The following is a 17,168-nucleotide window of genomic DNA, read 5'->3' as shown; positions in this document are numbered from 1 at the left end:
CTATGCCTTCTGTTTAGGCATTGATCATCTGCCCTATCTACTGAAACAGTCCCCCTATGGCAGATATCATTAGAAACTACTGGATCAAGTAAACTGATGGTGGGTCTTGAATCTCCATGTGCTTTGTTCACAGGGCAGTAAGTGAAAGATATCCATCAGAAAGTGTCAGTGGAAGTTTTCAGAATATGCCTTGTTAGTGGGGTAGCACACTGAAACTGACATCAGTGAGTTTTTTACTGCTTTTCTTGTGTAGTAATGGTCACTTAAGTTCCGCTGGTATATGTGTGAAGCTAGTTGACTTTTAAAAAAAAATTCTAGCATGTATTGCTTTATACTTATGAAGACTGTCATATTGGTCAGTCTTTCAATGGGGAGACAGTGTTTTGGAGTCCATCACAGTATTGCATACTTGACCCTCTAGCTGCAGAAATGCATCTTGAATTTAAGATCTGTGTATGTCTACAGCATGCCCACCTTGTCTTTAAAAGATTTCTAAAAAAAGAAAATATTTCATAAGTGGGTTTTTTAGTACTTCCCAAAATTTCCAGTTTTTCCATTGGAAAAAAGGCCTTGGACATCTCCCCCCCCCCAGTCAAAACTTTGCATATATACTAGGCTCAAATTCTGAAACTAGAATAAATTATGTATATCTTAACACAAATTTATTTTTTGACACAGAATGTCCAGACTGCTCAGGGTAGCAATCCAGATAATGACAATGTTCGCATCACCTTTTTATTGCTAGAAGAGGATGTCTTAGAATACTTACAGTCCTCTGTTTAAACTGCCAGGCTGTTGAGGTGGGATAAACCACTGGTATCGTTCAGGAAGCTGTAAACTGAAGTACTTGTTATTCATAAGGACCCATTCCTAGGGAAAGTACCAGTCCTTGAGTTGAAAAGATAATTCTGAGCATTTATAGGCCATTGCAAAGTTGCTCCTTTTTAAAATAAAAGATTGAAAATTATATGTTTATTTAAAACAGGCATTTTGTAGTAAAGTGTGTTGCACTGGCTTGGTAGTATCTTTTTTTGATTTGTGTGTTGGGCGATTATACCACATGGCGGCGGTAGAGCTTACATCTGGCATAGGTTTTATGCAAAAGTATGTGCTGGCAGGATTGAAGAGCTCATTGGCAAGGAAGCTGGGAATAGTTCCAAAAAGCAATGGCTGGTACCAGTGTGTGCTTTCTCCCACTTTCCAGTACTTGCCCCTCTGCCTTCCTTTTGGCAGCTACCTACTGCTTCCTGCAGCTGTGTGTGCAAACACAGAATAGAAGCTGCTGAGCTGGGAATTGCAGTCTAGAAACATCTCATTCCGGTGGCTTAGGTCTTACCGAGGTTAGCATTTATCAAGGCTGCCCTGTGCCACAGGCCTCAGGGAATAAGAGTTGAATATCCACTTTGGCTCAGGAGATGGATCCCAGAAGCTTGGAATTTGACAGCACTTGTAATTATATCAGAGTCATTAAAATTGGACATTTATATGGCAGTGTGATGGCTAAAAGCTGGCTTTTGAAGAGGCAAGGTTTTATGTGTAGTAAATACTTCTTGTTGTTGTCCAGTCGCACAGTTGAGTCTGACTCCTTGCGACCCCATGGACAAAGTCACGCCAGGCCCTCCTGCCTTCCACCATCGTCCGAAGTCTGCTCAGGTTCGTGTTTGTTACGTTAGTAACACTGTCCAGCCATCTCATCTTTTGCCGTTCCCTTCTTGTTTTGCCTTCTGTCTTTCCCAGCATCAGGATCTTCTCCAGGGAGTGCGCCCTTCTCATTTGGTGGCCAAAGTATTTGAGCTTCAGCTTCAGCATCTGACCTTCCAGGGACCAGTCTGGGTTGATTCCCCTTAGGACTGACTGATTTGATCTTCTTGCAGTCCAAGGGACTCTTGAGAGTCTTCTCCAGCACCATATCTCAAAAGCATCTATTATTCTGCGCTCGGCCTTCCTTATGGTCCAACTTTATCAGCTATACATTACTCCTGGGAATACCATCGCTTTGACTATATGGACTTTTGTTGGCAGGGTGATGTCTCTACTTTTTATTATACTGCCTAGGTTCGCAGTGTACAATTAATAACATGCAAATATCCAATCTTCACAAAACTGAATAGGGGAGTTCACAGTCTCAATATTATACAAAAGTTTAAAGTTCCATGTTTGTATGTCGAAGTTTGACTTTAAACGCTTAAGACCACTTTGCCCGCTCCCGCGAGTCTATTAAAGTGCCAGTGCAACTGGAATTCCATGTAAGATAGTCTTTGACCTTCCAAATCGCATGATTTTCAAGCTTCAGGTTTTCAAAAGAAACTTTTTAAGCAGTGGGGTTGAAAATAGCCTCAACAGCAGTGCGCATATGTTACTGTTTCTGTAATGACCTTTCTTCCAAGAGACATGGCCCATGCATCAGCACATAATGGATCACTCTACATGGCACTGAACATTTTGTAGTAAAGTGTGTTGCATTGACTTGGTAGTATCTGTTGGATTTGTGTGTTGGATGATCATAGCACATGGCGGCGGTGGAGCTTACATCTGGCATAGGTTTTATGCAAAAGTATAAATAAAATACTGGGTTCTGGCATTGCCATGGAATGCTGGTTGGAAAGGCTGATGATATTTGGAGTGTTTGGATCCATTTGTGGTGGATAGAATGGAATTTGGATTTACAGAGCGGGTTAAGAATCTGGGGTTGCTTGTGAATCTAGCCATGTGTTACAAACAAGTTGGTACGATGGCGAGAGTGCCTTCTGTAAGCTGCATTTGTGATTTGCCAACTTTCTCCTTGGCCTTGCTAATCCATGCTTTTGTAGTCTGTCCTTGAAAACTGGAAACTACAGGTGGTTCATAATACAGCAGCTAGATTATTGACAGGTGCTAGCAAACAGGAACACATATTGCCTATTGGCTCTTTGTCTCTGAGTTCAATTCAAGGTGCTTGCTGGTTATGACCCTTCACAGCCTGTAATTGCTTCCTCAAATGTCCCCATGCACCAGGTGTGGTCTTCAAGTGGCCACTTACTTAAAGGTGTCTGCCTGCCTGATGCTGACTAGATTTGGTGCTTTTTTTTTTAGTGCTTTCTCCATAGTAGCTCCCACCCTATTTATTAGGCTCCCTGGAGAGGTGATGTGGCACAGTCTTTAGATGGTTTTAGGAGATGCTATTCACTAGGGCTTTTAATAAGGTTTAGTCTGCAGGCATTTTCTTTGAAGGAGGTTAATTTGGATCTTGTTGCATTTTGTATGTTTTCAAATTTGAAATTATAAACTGCCTTAGGTCACAAGGGAAAGGTAGGGTATATTTTAATAAATACATGTGCTTCTTTGAACTCACGTCCATTTCTCTGGCATCTAGAATAGGGGTTGCAGTAGCTGATGATACTCAGCTGAGTGAATTTCTTCTTTTGCAGAAAAAGCAGGATGTGAGGGAAGGTCTGAGCCCAGCAGCTTTCATTTGCAGCAAGAGCATGCAAGGGCTAACGCTGAAGTGAGAATCAACAAATGGGAATTTGTCAGCAACCAGTGGCTTGTAGAGATGTATGAAATGAATTCGGCATTTTGTGGAAATAAATATGAAGGTGGCCCTTTTAAATCCTATGAAACTTCATGGCCAAGCTAAATGAGTGAGGAGCGAATGCCAGGGTCAGGAATTCTTAGCAGTCAGGGAACAGATTGCAGGTTTCAGTTCAGCACTTTTGTAGGTTATCTGAATGCCTTGGTTAGTCTTGTGACCGGCCAGCAGCGTTAGTTGCTATGTACTGCAGTATCAAGATGGGAGGGGGCCTCAACGGTACCCTGCTAGGTTGGCATGCCTACTGCCCTCTGCTAAAATGCAGTGAATGCATTTTGGTTTAAAAATGAAGTGAAATTGTGAGGTGTCTAGTTTTTCAAATGATACTTTGCCAAGAGAGATCAGTTTGGTAAGTACAGAATGCTGCATGTTCTTACAGTTGTCACAATAACTATAATTATTTGCGCTAACTTTGTAGAGCCAGGTGACGTGCACCATCCTTTCTCAGTAGAAGTACAGAATGTTTAACTCCTTGGCTGGGGCCAAATTCTTCATTTGAAAGATAATCAAAATTCAATCCTTGAGTAAGCTTTTGCTTCTACTAGTCATGAAGATCATTGCAGGAACTGCAGTCCCACCCACTGGCTGGGTTCCCACAGAGCATTTAAATGGGCAGGGAAGAATGCAGTTTTCACTGCTTGCCTCTTCCTGGTACAGACCTTCAAACACTCCCCCCCCCCCACGCTTGACATTTAGGACTGTAGTGGAAGGGGGGAGGCAAGAAAGTCGCACTCCATGGACGGAAATTTCCTCTGTCTGTGCAAATTTCTAGTGAATCCCAAACTTTGTCCAATGAGAAATCTTGTTCAATCTCTCTTTTTGCTCTTGATTATTTTAATTGGCTCACAGATTATATTTTAATCCTGTGTTCTGAATTTTATGGACAAGAAATGTACTGGGCTTTCATGTTAATTTTTGTACTCCCTGTCAAATTTCATGTTTGTGTAATATCATAAAAGAAGGCCCAAAACCATGACTCTGGGATTCCTACTTACCTTCTGGAGATTGAACTTTTCAAACGTGGTGCTATTCTGTTTTATAAATCAATGGTGTGGCCTCATTTGGAATACTGTGTACAATTCTGGTCACCACACCTCAAAAAAAGATATTATAGCATTGGGAGAAATGCAGAAAAGGGCAACTAGAATGATTAAAGTATTGGAACACTTTCGCTGAAGAAAGGTTAAAGTGCTTGGGGCTCTTTAGCTTGGAGAAATCATGACTGAGGGGTGACATGATAGAGGTTTACAAGATTATGCATGGAATAGGGAAGGTAGAGAAAGAAGCACTTTTCTCACTTCCTTACAATACAAGAACTCGTGGGCACTCATTGAAATTGCTGAGCAATCGGGTTAGAATGGATAAAAGGAAGCACTTCTTCACCCAAAGAGTGATTAACACACAGAATTCACTGCTACAGGAGGTGGTGGCAGCTACAAGCATAGATGGCTTCAAGAGGGGATTGGAGCAGAGGTCCATCAGTTGCTATTAGCCACAAGGTACAGATGGAACTCTATGTCTGGGGCAGTGATGCTCTGTATTCTTGGTGCTTGGGGGGGCAACAGTGGGAGGGCTTCTAGTGTCCTGGTCCCACTAGTGGATTTCCTGGTGGCCTTTGGTTTTTTGGCTACTATGTGACACGGTGTTGGACTGGATGGGCCATTGGCCTGAGCCAACATCGCTTCTCTTATGTACCCTTTCCAGCAGTTATGGGAATAATTTTTTCAGTTGTTGGGGTGGGAGTAGATGAGGAACTGTTGGATTTTATAAAAACCTTTTGTAAGCTGTCTACTCCATAAGTGCACATGATGTTGTCCTCTTTGAATCTTCTCCACTGTACATTTGTCTTCAGTGTTTCTCATCTGTGTCAACCAGGTCTCTCTAATGCTGTATAACATCTAAATTATACTTTACATTGAATTGATATAGAACTTTGTTTTCAGTACATTTACCTTAATGATTTTGGGTCATATGAATGAATAATAAAGAGGCTGGCATTTATTGATATCTACAAAGAAAAATGAAGGGGTAAAATATTTCTGTCCTGCTTATTTACTCAATAAAGCCTATGTCCAGTTTTCCTCTTTAACTGTAATGGAATCTGTGACTGTTGGTCCTTGACGCTTGGGGTGAATATGGGGTTAAGATCTGAGCAAGGGGGAGAAAGTAAAGTATAAGCTTCATTGGTATAATGTGTTTTTATCGTTTTGGGCAGTTTTCTTCTCTTGTTAATGCTAGTCGGTTTTACATTGGGAGATATGACTAAATTGCAGGCCTAGGTGGTCTGGCTGTTGCCTCTCTGGAGACTGTAGGTATTATGTATACATCCTGACTAGGCATTGATTTGGCAGGTAGTCTGGAAAACGCCACTGTTAGTTCTTATGTGAGCTCTGTACAGTATCTATATGGTGTGGGGGTGGGAGAGTCCTGCTCTTTGAAGAAACTGGGCAAAACTGGCAAATCTCCTTTGATAGGAAAGTGGAATTGTGATAAGCCAACTTCACACGGAATCAAATTCTGTTTTTAACAAACTGGATAAGAAGGTAGCAAGAAGCTGATCATAATATTCTTACTGAGAAAACTTAGCAGGCTTGTCACCATTTGTAGAAAACCAAGGAGGGTTATACAGGGCTAAATGAGGGAGAGTGGGAGCTTTCAGCACTCCAAGCAGACCATTGCAGAGGTGATTCAGCAGCAGGAGGAGGGAGGAGACTGGTGTATTCCGGTCCAAGCCTATTAAAGGTTTCATTGTTTTGACTCCTGGAGTCTGCTTCTGGGTGGGCAGAGAAAAGCCCCATTATGGCACAGTAAGCCCTACTTTGAAGCACTGTGAAACCTTTCCCTGGGGTGAGAGAGAAGCTTGTGAGCGGCACAAATTTAATTTTCTGACTCATACTTTACTGTTGCACCCATACCTCTCCACTCAGTGAAATATGAATCTAGAGAAGGGTGTAATTGAGTTCAGTATCATCATTTCGGACTTGTGATGTAGGCCATACATTTTTTGAGACATGACTAGGTCATTCTCAAAGTCTAGGTGAGATAATAAATACAAACAAAATGTTTTGCGGTACTGAAAGATATATATTTAGCAGACTTACAACCTTTTTGTTGATCTTAAAGATGCTGATTAATGAAAACAGGCACACATACTCAGACCAAATATTAAAACCATGGGAGAACTGTATCAGCAGTGCCTTGTTTGAGGGCTGTGTTACAGCCATCAGATATAGTAATTTTACCACATAGCAGAGAGAATCCAGTAGTGAATTAAGGAAGAAGAATAAGAAGGGTTTTTTTTGGGGGGGGGGGTGGCAGAGTTGCTACGTGACCATTTTCTAAACACCTGTGTTTCAATGAATTATCTGTGCGTGAAATTGTGCTATTGTCATGCTGCTGAAAGTATTAAAGTAAAATAAGTAATTTTGATAGAGGGTGGAACTAATGATTATAGAGAAATTTAAATACCATTGTCTTTTATAAGCAGGAAGGGGATAGACCATGTGAACTTTGAGTTGCTCTAGGGCCTGATTTGTTGGCCTTCTAGGGGTGGGGGCATTGCTCTGAAGCTTCTGAATGATGCCTCCAACACTTGGAAGGCCTACAAGTCCATCTGAAATTTGAGGGGAAACAGTTAGGAGGGAATAGTTCCTTAAGCTGCATTTGGAACCTCAGCAGATTTTCTCAGATGATGATGGATGGGGGAGTTTAGCAAGACCTTTTGTCTTACACATGAGAGCCTAGATCTCTTGTGTAATGCAGCACTGTTAGATGGAAATGCTTCTTTTGGTCTAGAAACTGGCTGGCTAGGACAAGTATATCCAGTAAATGCCCTTGGGTTGCTTCCATGTCTCACCCTTCTCCAGAGGGCTGCTTCAGACAAAGCCATGAACCTTTGCTCATACCCAAGGCATACCTTGATGATATCACTACTGACAATCTCACCTTGGTAGCTTTATACCTCTAGGGCCTTGCTGCTTTCCTCTTGGACTGGCTTGTCCTAAGCAGTGAATGTTTTCCATTTGGCAGTATTCACTCTCCTTGTCCCCAACGTTAGGTATCACGTTATCCTTTTTCTTATATCCCAGATAGGCTACAGTGCTAGTGCTACAAGCAAAAAGTCTGTCTAACTGGGCTACCCAATCCTTTCCCTAATTGGATTATTTCTAATTTTTGACTGAGCTGTTCACTCTTCTTTATTTATTTATTTTTTGTATTTTGTGTGTGTGTATGTGTCAGTGTGTGTTCTTGACTGGAAGTCATGGTTGACTTCTGGCGACCTCTAGTGGGGCTGGGAGGCAAGTATATTCAGAAAGATGGCTTGCCACCTGCCTAAGTGTCCTGCCCCTGGTATTCCTTGGAGTTCTCCCATCCAAGTACTTGCCAGGGTCAGCCCTGCTTAGCTTCCAAGGTCTGACAAGATCATGCTTTCCTGGTCTATCTAGGTCAGGGCCACTGACCTGTCCACTCTTGACATCATCGCTATCTATATTGTCTGGTGAATTAAAGCTTAATACTGACTTAAATTAGATGATATTGTGGGGATCATCTTTAAGTGCTCTCAAATTTGGATTCCATCAGTTTGTGTGGGACAGAAGTTCTTTGCTGGCAGTACTACTTGAGCCAATCAGGACAAGCTGCTGTTTTTTGTTAAGGTGGAAGGTGATCTCCCCTAAGCTTTCCTGGCAATAAGAATCTTGGGAGGCTTATTCACAAATCTCTGTTGTGAGGGAATACAGGTTGCTGAATCCTGTCAGCAGACATTGCCTTCTGAACTCGTATCAAATGCTGAGGAAAGTCTGTGAAGATGAAATAGCCATTTGTTGTTTGCAGAAGCCAGTGCAAGTGGAAAGTTAGGAAATCCGATCTTCAGTTTCCTCCTGATTTACCCTTAATGCTGGTGGTGCAATATGAGCTGTCAGGCGTAGTGCCGCATGCATGCCAAGAAGAGATATCCCAGAGCACTCCCATCCTTTAATCAATCTGTATTCTCTAATCCCTTTACAAAGGGGAAGCGACACCAGGAAGCCTGGCTGTGGCAAGCAGCTGTAGAGTAGACGCCGAAGTTCCTTGCACAGCTCATGAGTTATCCCTTTCCTCTGAACTCCAGGAGCTCTGCACATTCTCCAGAACAGCAGCCAGCATTTAATTGTTCCATATAAAGTCTTTATTCGTTGATATCTAAGTGTGAAACCTCTTTCGAGAAGAAAATTGGGCTACATTTGTGTTACCATATGCCTTTGTCTAGGTTTATACCTGGAATAGTGTAGCTTTTAAATAATATTTAGATAACAGCATGTATTCCAAAGCAATTACTGTGTGAAGATGGTGGAAGGAGCACACTATAAAAAAGCGGGCACTTATGGCAGGGTCTAATAAAACCTGTGTTTCTGTTTTCAGTGCATAGCAGGAAGAATGACTATAAAGTTGCTGTTTACCCAAGAGTTAGTTGTTCGCTGTGAATTGTGAGGTTATTGAAGGTTCTGACAAAGACGGAGCTCTTATATATGTTCTTGTTAGATGTCATGGCCAAGTGTTTGAGCCATCTTTGTGTTTTTGTATGCTTCCCACTTATAGGGGGCTTTCACATATGCAGATTGATGTTCTTTCAATGCACTTTAGTGATAATTTGTCATCAGATTTTGCCATTTCACACAGTAAAATCTGTTTGCAAAGTGCATTGAAAATGGATTGAAAGCACATCATTCACCTTGTGTGAAATCTGGGTCTGGGGAAAAACCTGGGCATTTGTATTTGTATAACACATATAAAGAAAGTATTCATATTACAGAGGGCAACTTGAAAGCATCTTACTACAGTGCCCAGAAAAAGAAGGGAGCAATCAATGCAATCAATCTATAGAGAGTCTAAGAGCTTCTTCATGTGCTTTTATCTGTGGGAACAAAGTTAATAGGTGTGTCAAATTGTCTTCCATGGAGACAGATCAAGATGGTTAGCCATGTTAGTCTGCCTGTAGCTACAGAAAAGAGCAAATGTCCAGTATCACTGTAAAGACTAACAAAATTTAGGGGTATGAGCTTTCATGAGTGACTGCTCACTATGAAGAAAAGAGCAGTGACTCATGAAAACCTGTACACTGCAATAAATTTTGTTAGTTTTTAAGGTGCTACTGGACTCTTGCTCTTTTCTACTGAAAAGAAATTGTGTTACTTTGTGTGTGAATGAGAGAATGGTGTGGGCACGTGTGTGTGTGTGTGTGTGTTAAATGAGCCTCAGGGAGATGGGTGTGTTTTTTTGAAGCAAAGGAAAATTTTTCTTGCATTCTTCAAAAGAAAACAGCCTGATGGGAAAATGGATGATTTTTCTAGAAGGAATGACAGTGGATGCTGGTAGCCATATTTTGGTACTTTGTTCTGGAAGTATGTTTGAACTTTGGCAACAAGCATGATGCAAGGTGAATGCAAAATGCCTGTGAGAAATGAATGCATGATGGGTGTCCAAATAGTAGAGGCTAAGTTAAATTTGTTAATCTGGTATCTAGAAATTTGAAAATATATTTACAGTCCCTAAGAACAAGGCAGGACCAACGACAGGCTTCAGAAGTAAAAGACTACATATTGCCAAGTCTTATGCAGAAAATAAAGCCTTCCTTTCCTATGCAATTTGCCTCTCTTCTCAACCTGCTCTTCCCTCATACTCCTTTGCTAATGAAACAAATCAGATATTTGAGGACAGGATGACAGGTACATTGGTTTTTAAATATGTTAGAAGTAGTGTTTAAGAAATCTGCATATTAGCAGGTCTGGAGAACTGGAACAGTGGAAGGCAGCTGTGTGTAGTTCTTCTAGTTTCCCTGTTCCTATTCTTCCTGCCTTCTACGCAGCATTTAGAATTTTTTTTTTATTTTATTGAGACTTTTCCTGAGCTATCAGTGGGAAAAGGACATGTGCAGCTTTGCCCAAGGAGAGTCAAACTTCTTCTGACAAAGTCCCTTTGCAGAGGCTTGTGTTGTGGTGGTCTGAGGTCTTGGAAAGAAGCTTGTATCATCACTGGAATTTTTTTGTTTCAGAGCTTTATGGATTTGATGTCCTCATTGATTCTACTCTGAAGCCTTGGCTGCTTGAAGTGAACCTGTCCCCTTCCCTGGCCTGGTAAGAAATTTTTGATAAACAGGATTTGTGGCTATAGTGGAGTAACTATTTTGTATGTTAGTTTTTAGAAGGATGGCAAATAATCAGTTTCTTTAAATTTTGAAATTGCCCCTCCAATCTAGATAGCCAGCTTGCTAATTGATTCCTGTATGGAGTAGGTGCTACAATTTCAGAACTTTAGATTTTTTTCACTAAAGCTCACCCTTATTACTTATTTTAAAAACTTGATATTTTTTTTCTCTTTCACTTGCACAAAGTGTCATACACATGGATGGAACCATCTCTCTCTCTCTCTCGGCTTGGCTTCGCGAACGAAGATTTAAGAAGGGTGCAATAGTCCACGTTTGCTGCAGGCTCGCTGGTGGCTGACAAGACCAATGTGGGACAGGCAGGTCCGGCCACAGCGGCTGCAGGGAAAAGTCTGATTTGGGGTTGGTCCTGTAGCAGTGCGATTCTTCCTCAATCTCCTTTTGTCCTCAAGACCAGCTATGCGTGTGTTCTCAAAGGAAGAGACAGCCTGGTGGATGGTGTGCCTCCATGCTTTGCGATCTGAGGCTAGGTCAGACCACTGGTGATGGTTGATGTGACAGGTGCTAAGGGATTTCTTCAAGGAGTCCTTGTACCTCTTCTTTGGTGCCCCTCTATTTCGATGGCCGGTGGAGAGTTCGCCATACAGAGCAATCTTGGGAAGGCGGTGGTTTTCCATCCTAGAAATATGCCCTGCCCAGCGCAGCTGCGTCTTCAAAAGCAGTGCCTCGATGCTGGTAACCTCTGCCCGCTTGAGGACTTCAGTGTTGGTCACAAAGTCACTCCAGTGGATGTTGAGGATGGTGCGAAGGCAGCGCTGATGAAAGCGCTCAAGGAGTCGCAGGTGATGACGGTATAAAACCCACGATTCGGAGCCAAAGATGAGGGTTGTCATCACAACCGCTTTGTAAACATTCATCTTTGTGCCTTTTTTCAGATGCTTGTTGCTCCACACTCTTTTGTGCAGTCGGCCAAATGCATGGTTTGCCTTTGCCAGCCTGTTGTCAATCTCCTTGTCGATCTTGGCATCTGAGGAGATGATGCACCCCAGGTAGCTGAACTGCTGGACTGTCTTCAGAACTGATTCACCCACAGTGATGCAGGGAGAGTGATAATCTTCCTGGGGTGCAGGCTGGTGGAGAACTTCTGTCTTCTTCAGACTAACTTCTAGGCCGAATAGCTTGGCAGCCTCTGCAAAGCAGGACGTCATATGCTGCAGAGCTGATACCGAGTGGGAGACGAGTGCAGCATCATCAGCAAACAGTAGCTCTCGGATGAGTTTTTCCATTGTCTTGGAGTGTGCCTTTAGTCGCCTCAGGTTGAACAGGCTGCCATCGGTGCGATAGCGGATGTAGACACCATCGTCCTCATCTAGATCTACTGCGGCTCTTTGAAGCATCATGCTAAAGAAGATCGTAAAGAGAGTTGGCGCGAGAACGCAGCCTTGCTTTACACCTGTGCCTATTGGGAAGGGCTCTGAGAGGTCGTTGCACTGTCTGACTTGGCCTCGCTGGTCTTCGTGTAGCTGGATGATCATGCTGAGGAACCTTGGGGGACATCCTAAACGTTCCAAGATTTGCCACAGGCCTTTCCTGCTAACGGTATCGAAAGCTTTGGTAAGGTCGACAAAAGTCACATACAGACCCTTGTTCTGTTCCCTGCATTTCTCTTGGAGCTGCCTGAGAACAAATACCATGTCAGTGGTGCTCCTGTTAGCTCTGAAGCCGCACTGGCTCTCTGGGAGGAGTTCTTCTGCAATGGTGGGCACCAGTCTGTTCAGGAGTATTCTGGCAAGGATTTTGCCTGCGATGGAGAGCAGGGTTATCCCCCGGTAGTTGGAGCAGTCTGACTTTCCCCCTTTGTTCTTGTGTAGAGTGATGATGATTGCATCGCAAAAGTCCTGTGGTAATTTGCCTTGTTCCCAGCAGGTGACAAGTACTTTGTGAAGTGAGCCATGTAGTACTGTGCCCCCATGCTTCCAGATCTCTGGTGGAATTCCATCAACTCCTGCTGCCTTGCCACTTTTCAGTTGCTTGATGGCTTTAACAGTCTCTTCTAGGGTGGGGATCTCATCCAACTCTGTTTTCACCGGTTGAAGTGGGGTGAGGTGGATTGCTGAATCTTGAACTACGCGGTTGGCACTGAAGAGAACCTGAAAATACTCCGACCACCGGTTCAGTATGGATGCCTTGTCTGTGAGGAGCACTTGGCCGTCTGCACTATGCAAGGGACTCTGAGCCTGATATGATGGACCATATACTGCCTTCAGGGCTTCGTAGAACCCTCTTAAATCACCAGTGTCTGCACACAGCTGGGTTCTCTCTGCAAGCTTGGTCCACCACTCGTTCTGAATGTCTCGAAGCTTGCGCTGGAGGTTGCTACATGCAGCGCGAAAGGTTGCTTTTTTCCCAGGACAGGAGGGCTGAGCAAGATGTGCTTGGTAGGCAGATCTCTTTTTTGCCAGTAATTCTTGGATCTCTTGATTGTTCTCATCAAACCAGTCCTTGTTCTTCCTTGTGGAGAACCCGAGGACTTCTTCAGAGATCTGCAGGACGGTAGTTTTTAGGTGTTCCCAGAGTGCTTCTGGAGAAGGGTCTGTGGGGCAACTGAGGTCCTCAATTCTTGACTGGAGTTTTGCCTGGAAGGCAGCTTTAACTTCGGCTGACTGGAGGCTGCCAACCTGAAACTTCCTCCGAGGGATACCTCCTCTCCTGGGTGTGGGTTTAAAGTGAAGACGGAGATTGCAGCGTACAAGACGATGATCCGTATGACATTCTGCGCTGGGCATTACTCGGGTGTGTAAGACATCTCGAAGGTCTCTCTGGCGCACCAGAATGTAGTCGATAAGGTGCCAATGCTTGGACCGTGGGTGCATCCAGGTTGTCTTCAGACTGTTCTTCTGCTGAAAGATAGTGTTGGTGATGGTGAGCTGGTGCTCCATGCAGAATTCTAGCAGGAGGCGCCCGTTGTCATTGCAGTTGCCAATGCCGTGTTTGCCAAGTACTCCTTTCCAGGCTTCCGAGTCTTTACCTACTCTGGCATTGAAGTCGCCAAGGATGATCACCTTGTCCTCTGTAGGGGTCTTCCGTATGAGGTTGCGTAGATCAGCATAGAACTTGTTCTTTTCTGCAGGATCTGCTTGAAGGGTTGGGGCATACATACTGAAGAGTGCTGCATGCTGCTTGTTTTGAAGTGGGAGGCGCATGGACATGATGCGATCTGAGTGACCTGTTGGAAGGTTTTCGAGTTTGGAGGCAATGGAGTTCCTGACCATGAAGCCAACGCCAGAAAGGCGGCTCTCAGCCTTTGACTTACCCGACCAGTAGAGGGTATAGCCAGCACCGTGTTCTTGAAGACTACCTTCCTCAGGGAAACGGACCTCACTGAGAGCTGCTATGTCGATATTCAACCTGAGAAGTTCGTGGGCAACTAGAGCAGAGCGTCGTTCAGGGCGACCACTGCCTACTGTGTCAAGCATGGTTCTGATGTTCCAACATGCAAGCTTTAGTCTTTGCACACTTTGTGAGGCAGGTGCATGCCTTTTCTTTGTTGTTATTTTTCGACCGCAAGTAAGGATGCCCGTTGACCGCGGCTAGCCAACTGGGGTGGGGGAGACGAGCTTTGTTTAGGCCACCTTTTCTAGGCCCCTCTCCGTGTGGAGCAAGCAGTGCTGTCCCTAGATAAGGCTGCTTGGTCGTTCAGGGTGCTGCCGAAAGATGCTTTCGTCTCCGGGTTAGCATCAGGCGACCAATATCCTGAACCGCCTACATGCAGGATCGGGACTGCGGCTTCCAGTGGCACCTTCCACCTGCCGTTTCGCCCCTTGCCTATCGCTGCAGGACTTGAACCATACACGAGTGAAAAAGAAGAAGAAGAAGAAGAAGAAGATATTGGATTTATATCCCGCTCTCCACTCCGAAGAGTCTCAGAGCGGCTCACAATCTCCTTTACCTTCCTCCCCCACAACAGACACCCTGTGAGGTGGGTGGGGCTGGAGAGGGCTCTCACAGCAGCTGCCCTTTCAAGGACAACCTCTGCCAGAGCTATGGCTGACCCAAGGCCATTCCAGCAGGTGCAAGTGGAGGAGTGGGGAATCAAACCCGGTTCTCCCAGATAAGAGTCCGCACACTTAACCACTACACCAAACTTGCTTTATGTACCTTGGTTCAAGTTGGCTTCCACAGAAACTCCAGTGGGGCTATTCCCACCCACCCCACTTCTCTCCCACTGTTCCTGATACTGGGCTGTCTGAAGAATAAGGTTGAACAGCAGAAAGGTAGAAGGCCACATTCTTCCATTTACGCCTGCTACGTGCCCTTTTCTCCTATTCAAACAGGGAAGGGAGTGAGTAGAATTAACTCAATTACAGCAACAACCAGATTTGTGCAGCCCGATGTAATATCATAGTCACACTAGTATTTTAGTGGTATTCACAGGTTTGCTGCTTCTGAATATGGAAGGTCACTTTAACTACTATGGCTGTTAGCCACTGATGGACCTGTCCTCCCTGAATCTGACTAATCCCCTTTTGAAGCCATCACTACTAACTACTTATTAAGTAATAGACAAGTTGCACCTTTAAGACCAACTAAGTTTTATTCAGAATGTAAGCTTTCGTATGCTCTTAAGCAGACTTCATCAGACAAAACTGGAATGACTTGCCATTCCAGTTTTGTCTGATGAAGTCTGCTTAAGAGCATACAAAAGCTTACATTCTGAATAAAACTTAGTTGGTCTTAAAGGTGCCACTTGTCTACTGCTTTGTTCTATTGCTTCAGACCTACATGGCTGCCCGCTTGGATCTACTTATTAAGTAATTTCCTTTTGTCTGTCCTGAATCTATTGCTTTTCAACTTCATGCGGTGTCCCCAAGTTCCAGTAATATGAGTGAATGAGACAAAGCTCTGTTCACTTTTTCCACCTCATGCATAATTTTATAAACCTTTATCATGCCCAGTCATCTTTTTTTTTCCTAAAGGGGAGAGTCCCATACTTTAGTATTTCTTTGTAGGAAAGACTAAGAGACAAAATGTGGGGATTTTGGTGAAGACTAAGATTGCTACAGTGTGGTGTAGTTGAGAGCATCATAGATAAGCCTCAGATTCCAACTGTGGATGTGCCAGTGGCCATCTTATCCATTAACATAGTTTCTGATGAGGGTAAGAGGACCTTAAAGTTATCTGCAATGTGTTTAGAAACAGCTCTGAAGAAAAATTTTTGAAGCCTACTGTATTACTGTGTGCATGTAACATTCTTGTTGACAGGAAAATGTGAATCTTGGGATCCAGATTTGTCTAATACTCCCAGGGAGGGCCTAAACAGATCTCCTTATCAGTTTGTCTGTTGGCAGGCTCATTCCTGGTTGAGTTCAGCTTAGTTCCATGGTGTGGGTTTCTATTGCAGTAAGACATTTAGAACTGTGCAGCTGTTCCTGGTTCTTTCCTCTATTCCAAGTTGAGGAGGGCCCAGAGGAGGTCTTCTACCTGAATGCCTAGGATACAGCTATTTAGGCTCATAGCTGGTAGATTCTTGAAGAGCTGTGCCGCTGCTTGAACTCCCAAAAGAGACTGCTGTACTTGGAAAACCAGGGTCGGTAAAAACTTACAAGAGGGTCTCTGAAGCATTCAGTACTCATGAAAGGCATATCGCATTAGGCATGAGGGCAATATTCTCTCTAATTTTTCCCTACTGAGTGGAGCAGTTAATGTCCTGAGCAGAATATAACTGCTGTAATCTTAAAATGGGCAATAGGCAGTGCAAGACTGCGCGGCTCCAGACTGCTGCTGAGCGGGGCTTCCTGTGAATGTGCAGCCGCTTATGCACACAGCTTAGAGGGAACACTGTTTGCCCCCCCCCCACGTTTTGTCTCCCCAGTTCCCCTCTGTCAGTGGTCCTGTGTGCAAGTGATCTGATAACTGGTGTGTCCCACAAATAGTGTATGAAGAATAAAGCTTTCTCTCTATGCTCTTGGATTTTGGTGAAGCCATAAACTTGCCCCCCAAGCTCTTAGAAAAATCTTAAGATGTATGTTAGTGAAATAGTATATCACATCCAGGCATCTGCAGTGAGGGCCCCTTATGAGGATGTAAAGGAGAAGAGACAGCTGCCTAAAGGACTGGGTTTATAAGGCAGTTTGACATGGAGCAGTGGGCCCAAGTCAGCTGGAGGACCTTTGAAGCCAGCGTTATGCTGCATCTTGTGAAATGTCTGTTTATTTTTTAATGCAGTTCTGGCTGTAGCCACTAAGGGAGCAGGAGGTTTGAGCATAGCAAAAAACACTATGTCTGCTATACCTGACTTTCTCCAAGGCAGAGGTAAACTTGCTTGATAAATCACGCTAACCTGATAATCAACCAAGCCAGCACAGGAACAAGACAAGACAGCATGGTTGATGGCTGCGGGGTAACCTGATAATCAACCAAGCCAGCACAGGAGCAAGACAAGACAGCATGGTTGATGAC

General features: G+C 43.9%; 1 protein-coding gene across 4 annotated transcripts in view; it reads left to right on the top strand.

The window, feature by feature from the left end:
• Nucleotides 1–17,168, top strand: part of TTLL5 (tubulin tyrosine ligase like 5) — a 201,221-nt gene that overhangs the window by 36,364 nt on the left and 147,689 nt on the right. For all 4 annotated transcript variants that reach the window (XM_060262953.1, XM_060262955.1, XM_060262954.1 and 1 more), the window contains exon 13: nt 10,599–10,680. In XM_060262953.1, coding sequence (XP_060118936.1) covers nt 10,599–10,680 — 82 coding nt within the window. The remainder of the gene's footprint in view (nt 1–10,598; nt 10,681–17,168) is intronic.

Source organism: Heteronotia binoei, chromosome 21 (assembly GCF_032191835.1).
Source record: "Heteronotia binoei isolate CCM8104 ecotype False Entrance Well chromosome 21, APGP_CSIRO_Hbin_v1, whole genome shotgun sequence".
Taxonomy (NCBI): Eukaryota; Metazoa; Chordata; class Lepidosauria; order Squamata; family Gekkonidae; genus Heteronotia; species Heteronotia binoei.
Note: the sequence above shows the minus strand (reverse complement) of the source record. Positions and strands in the feature narration are given on the sequence as shown.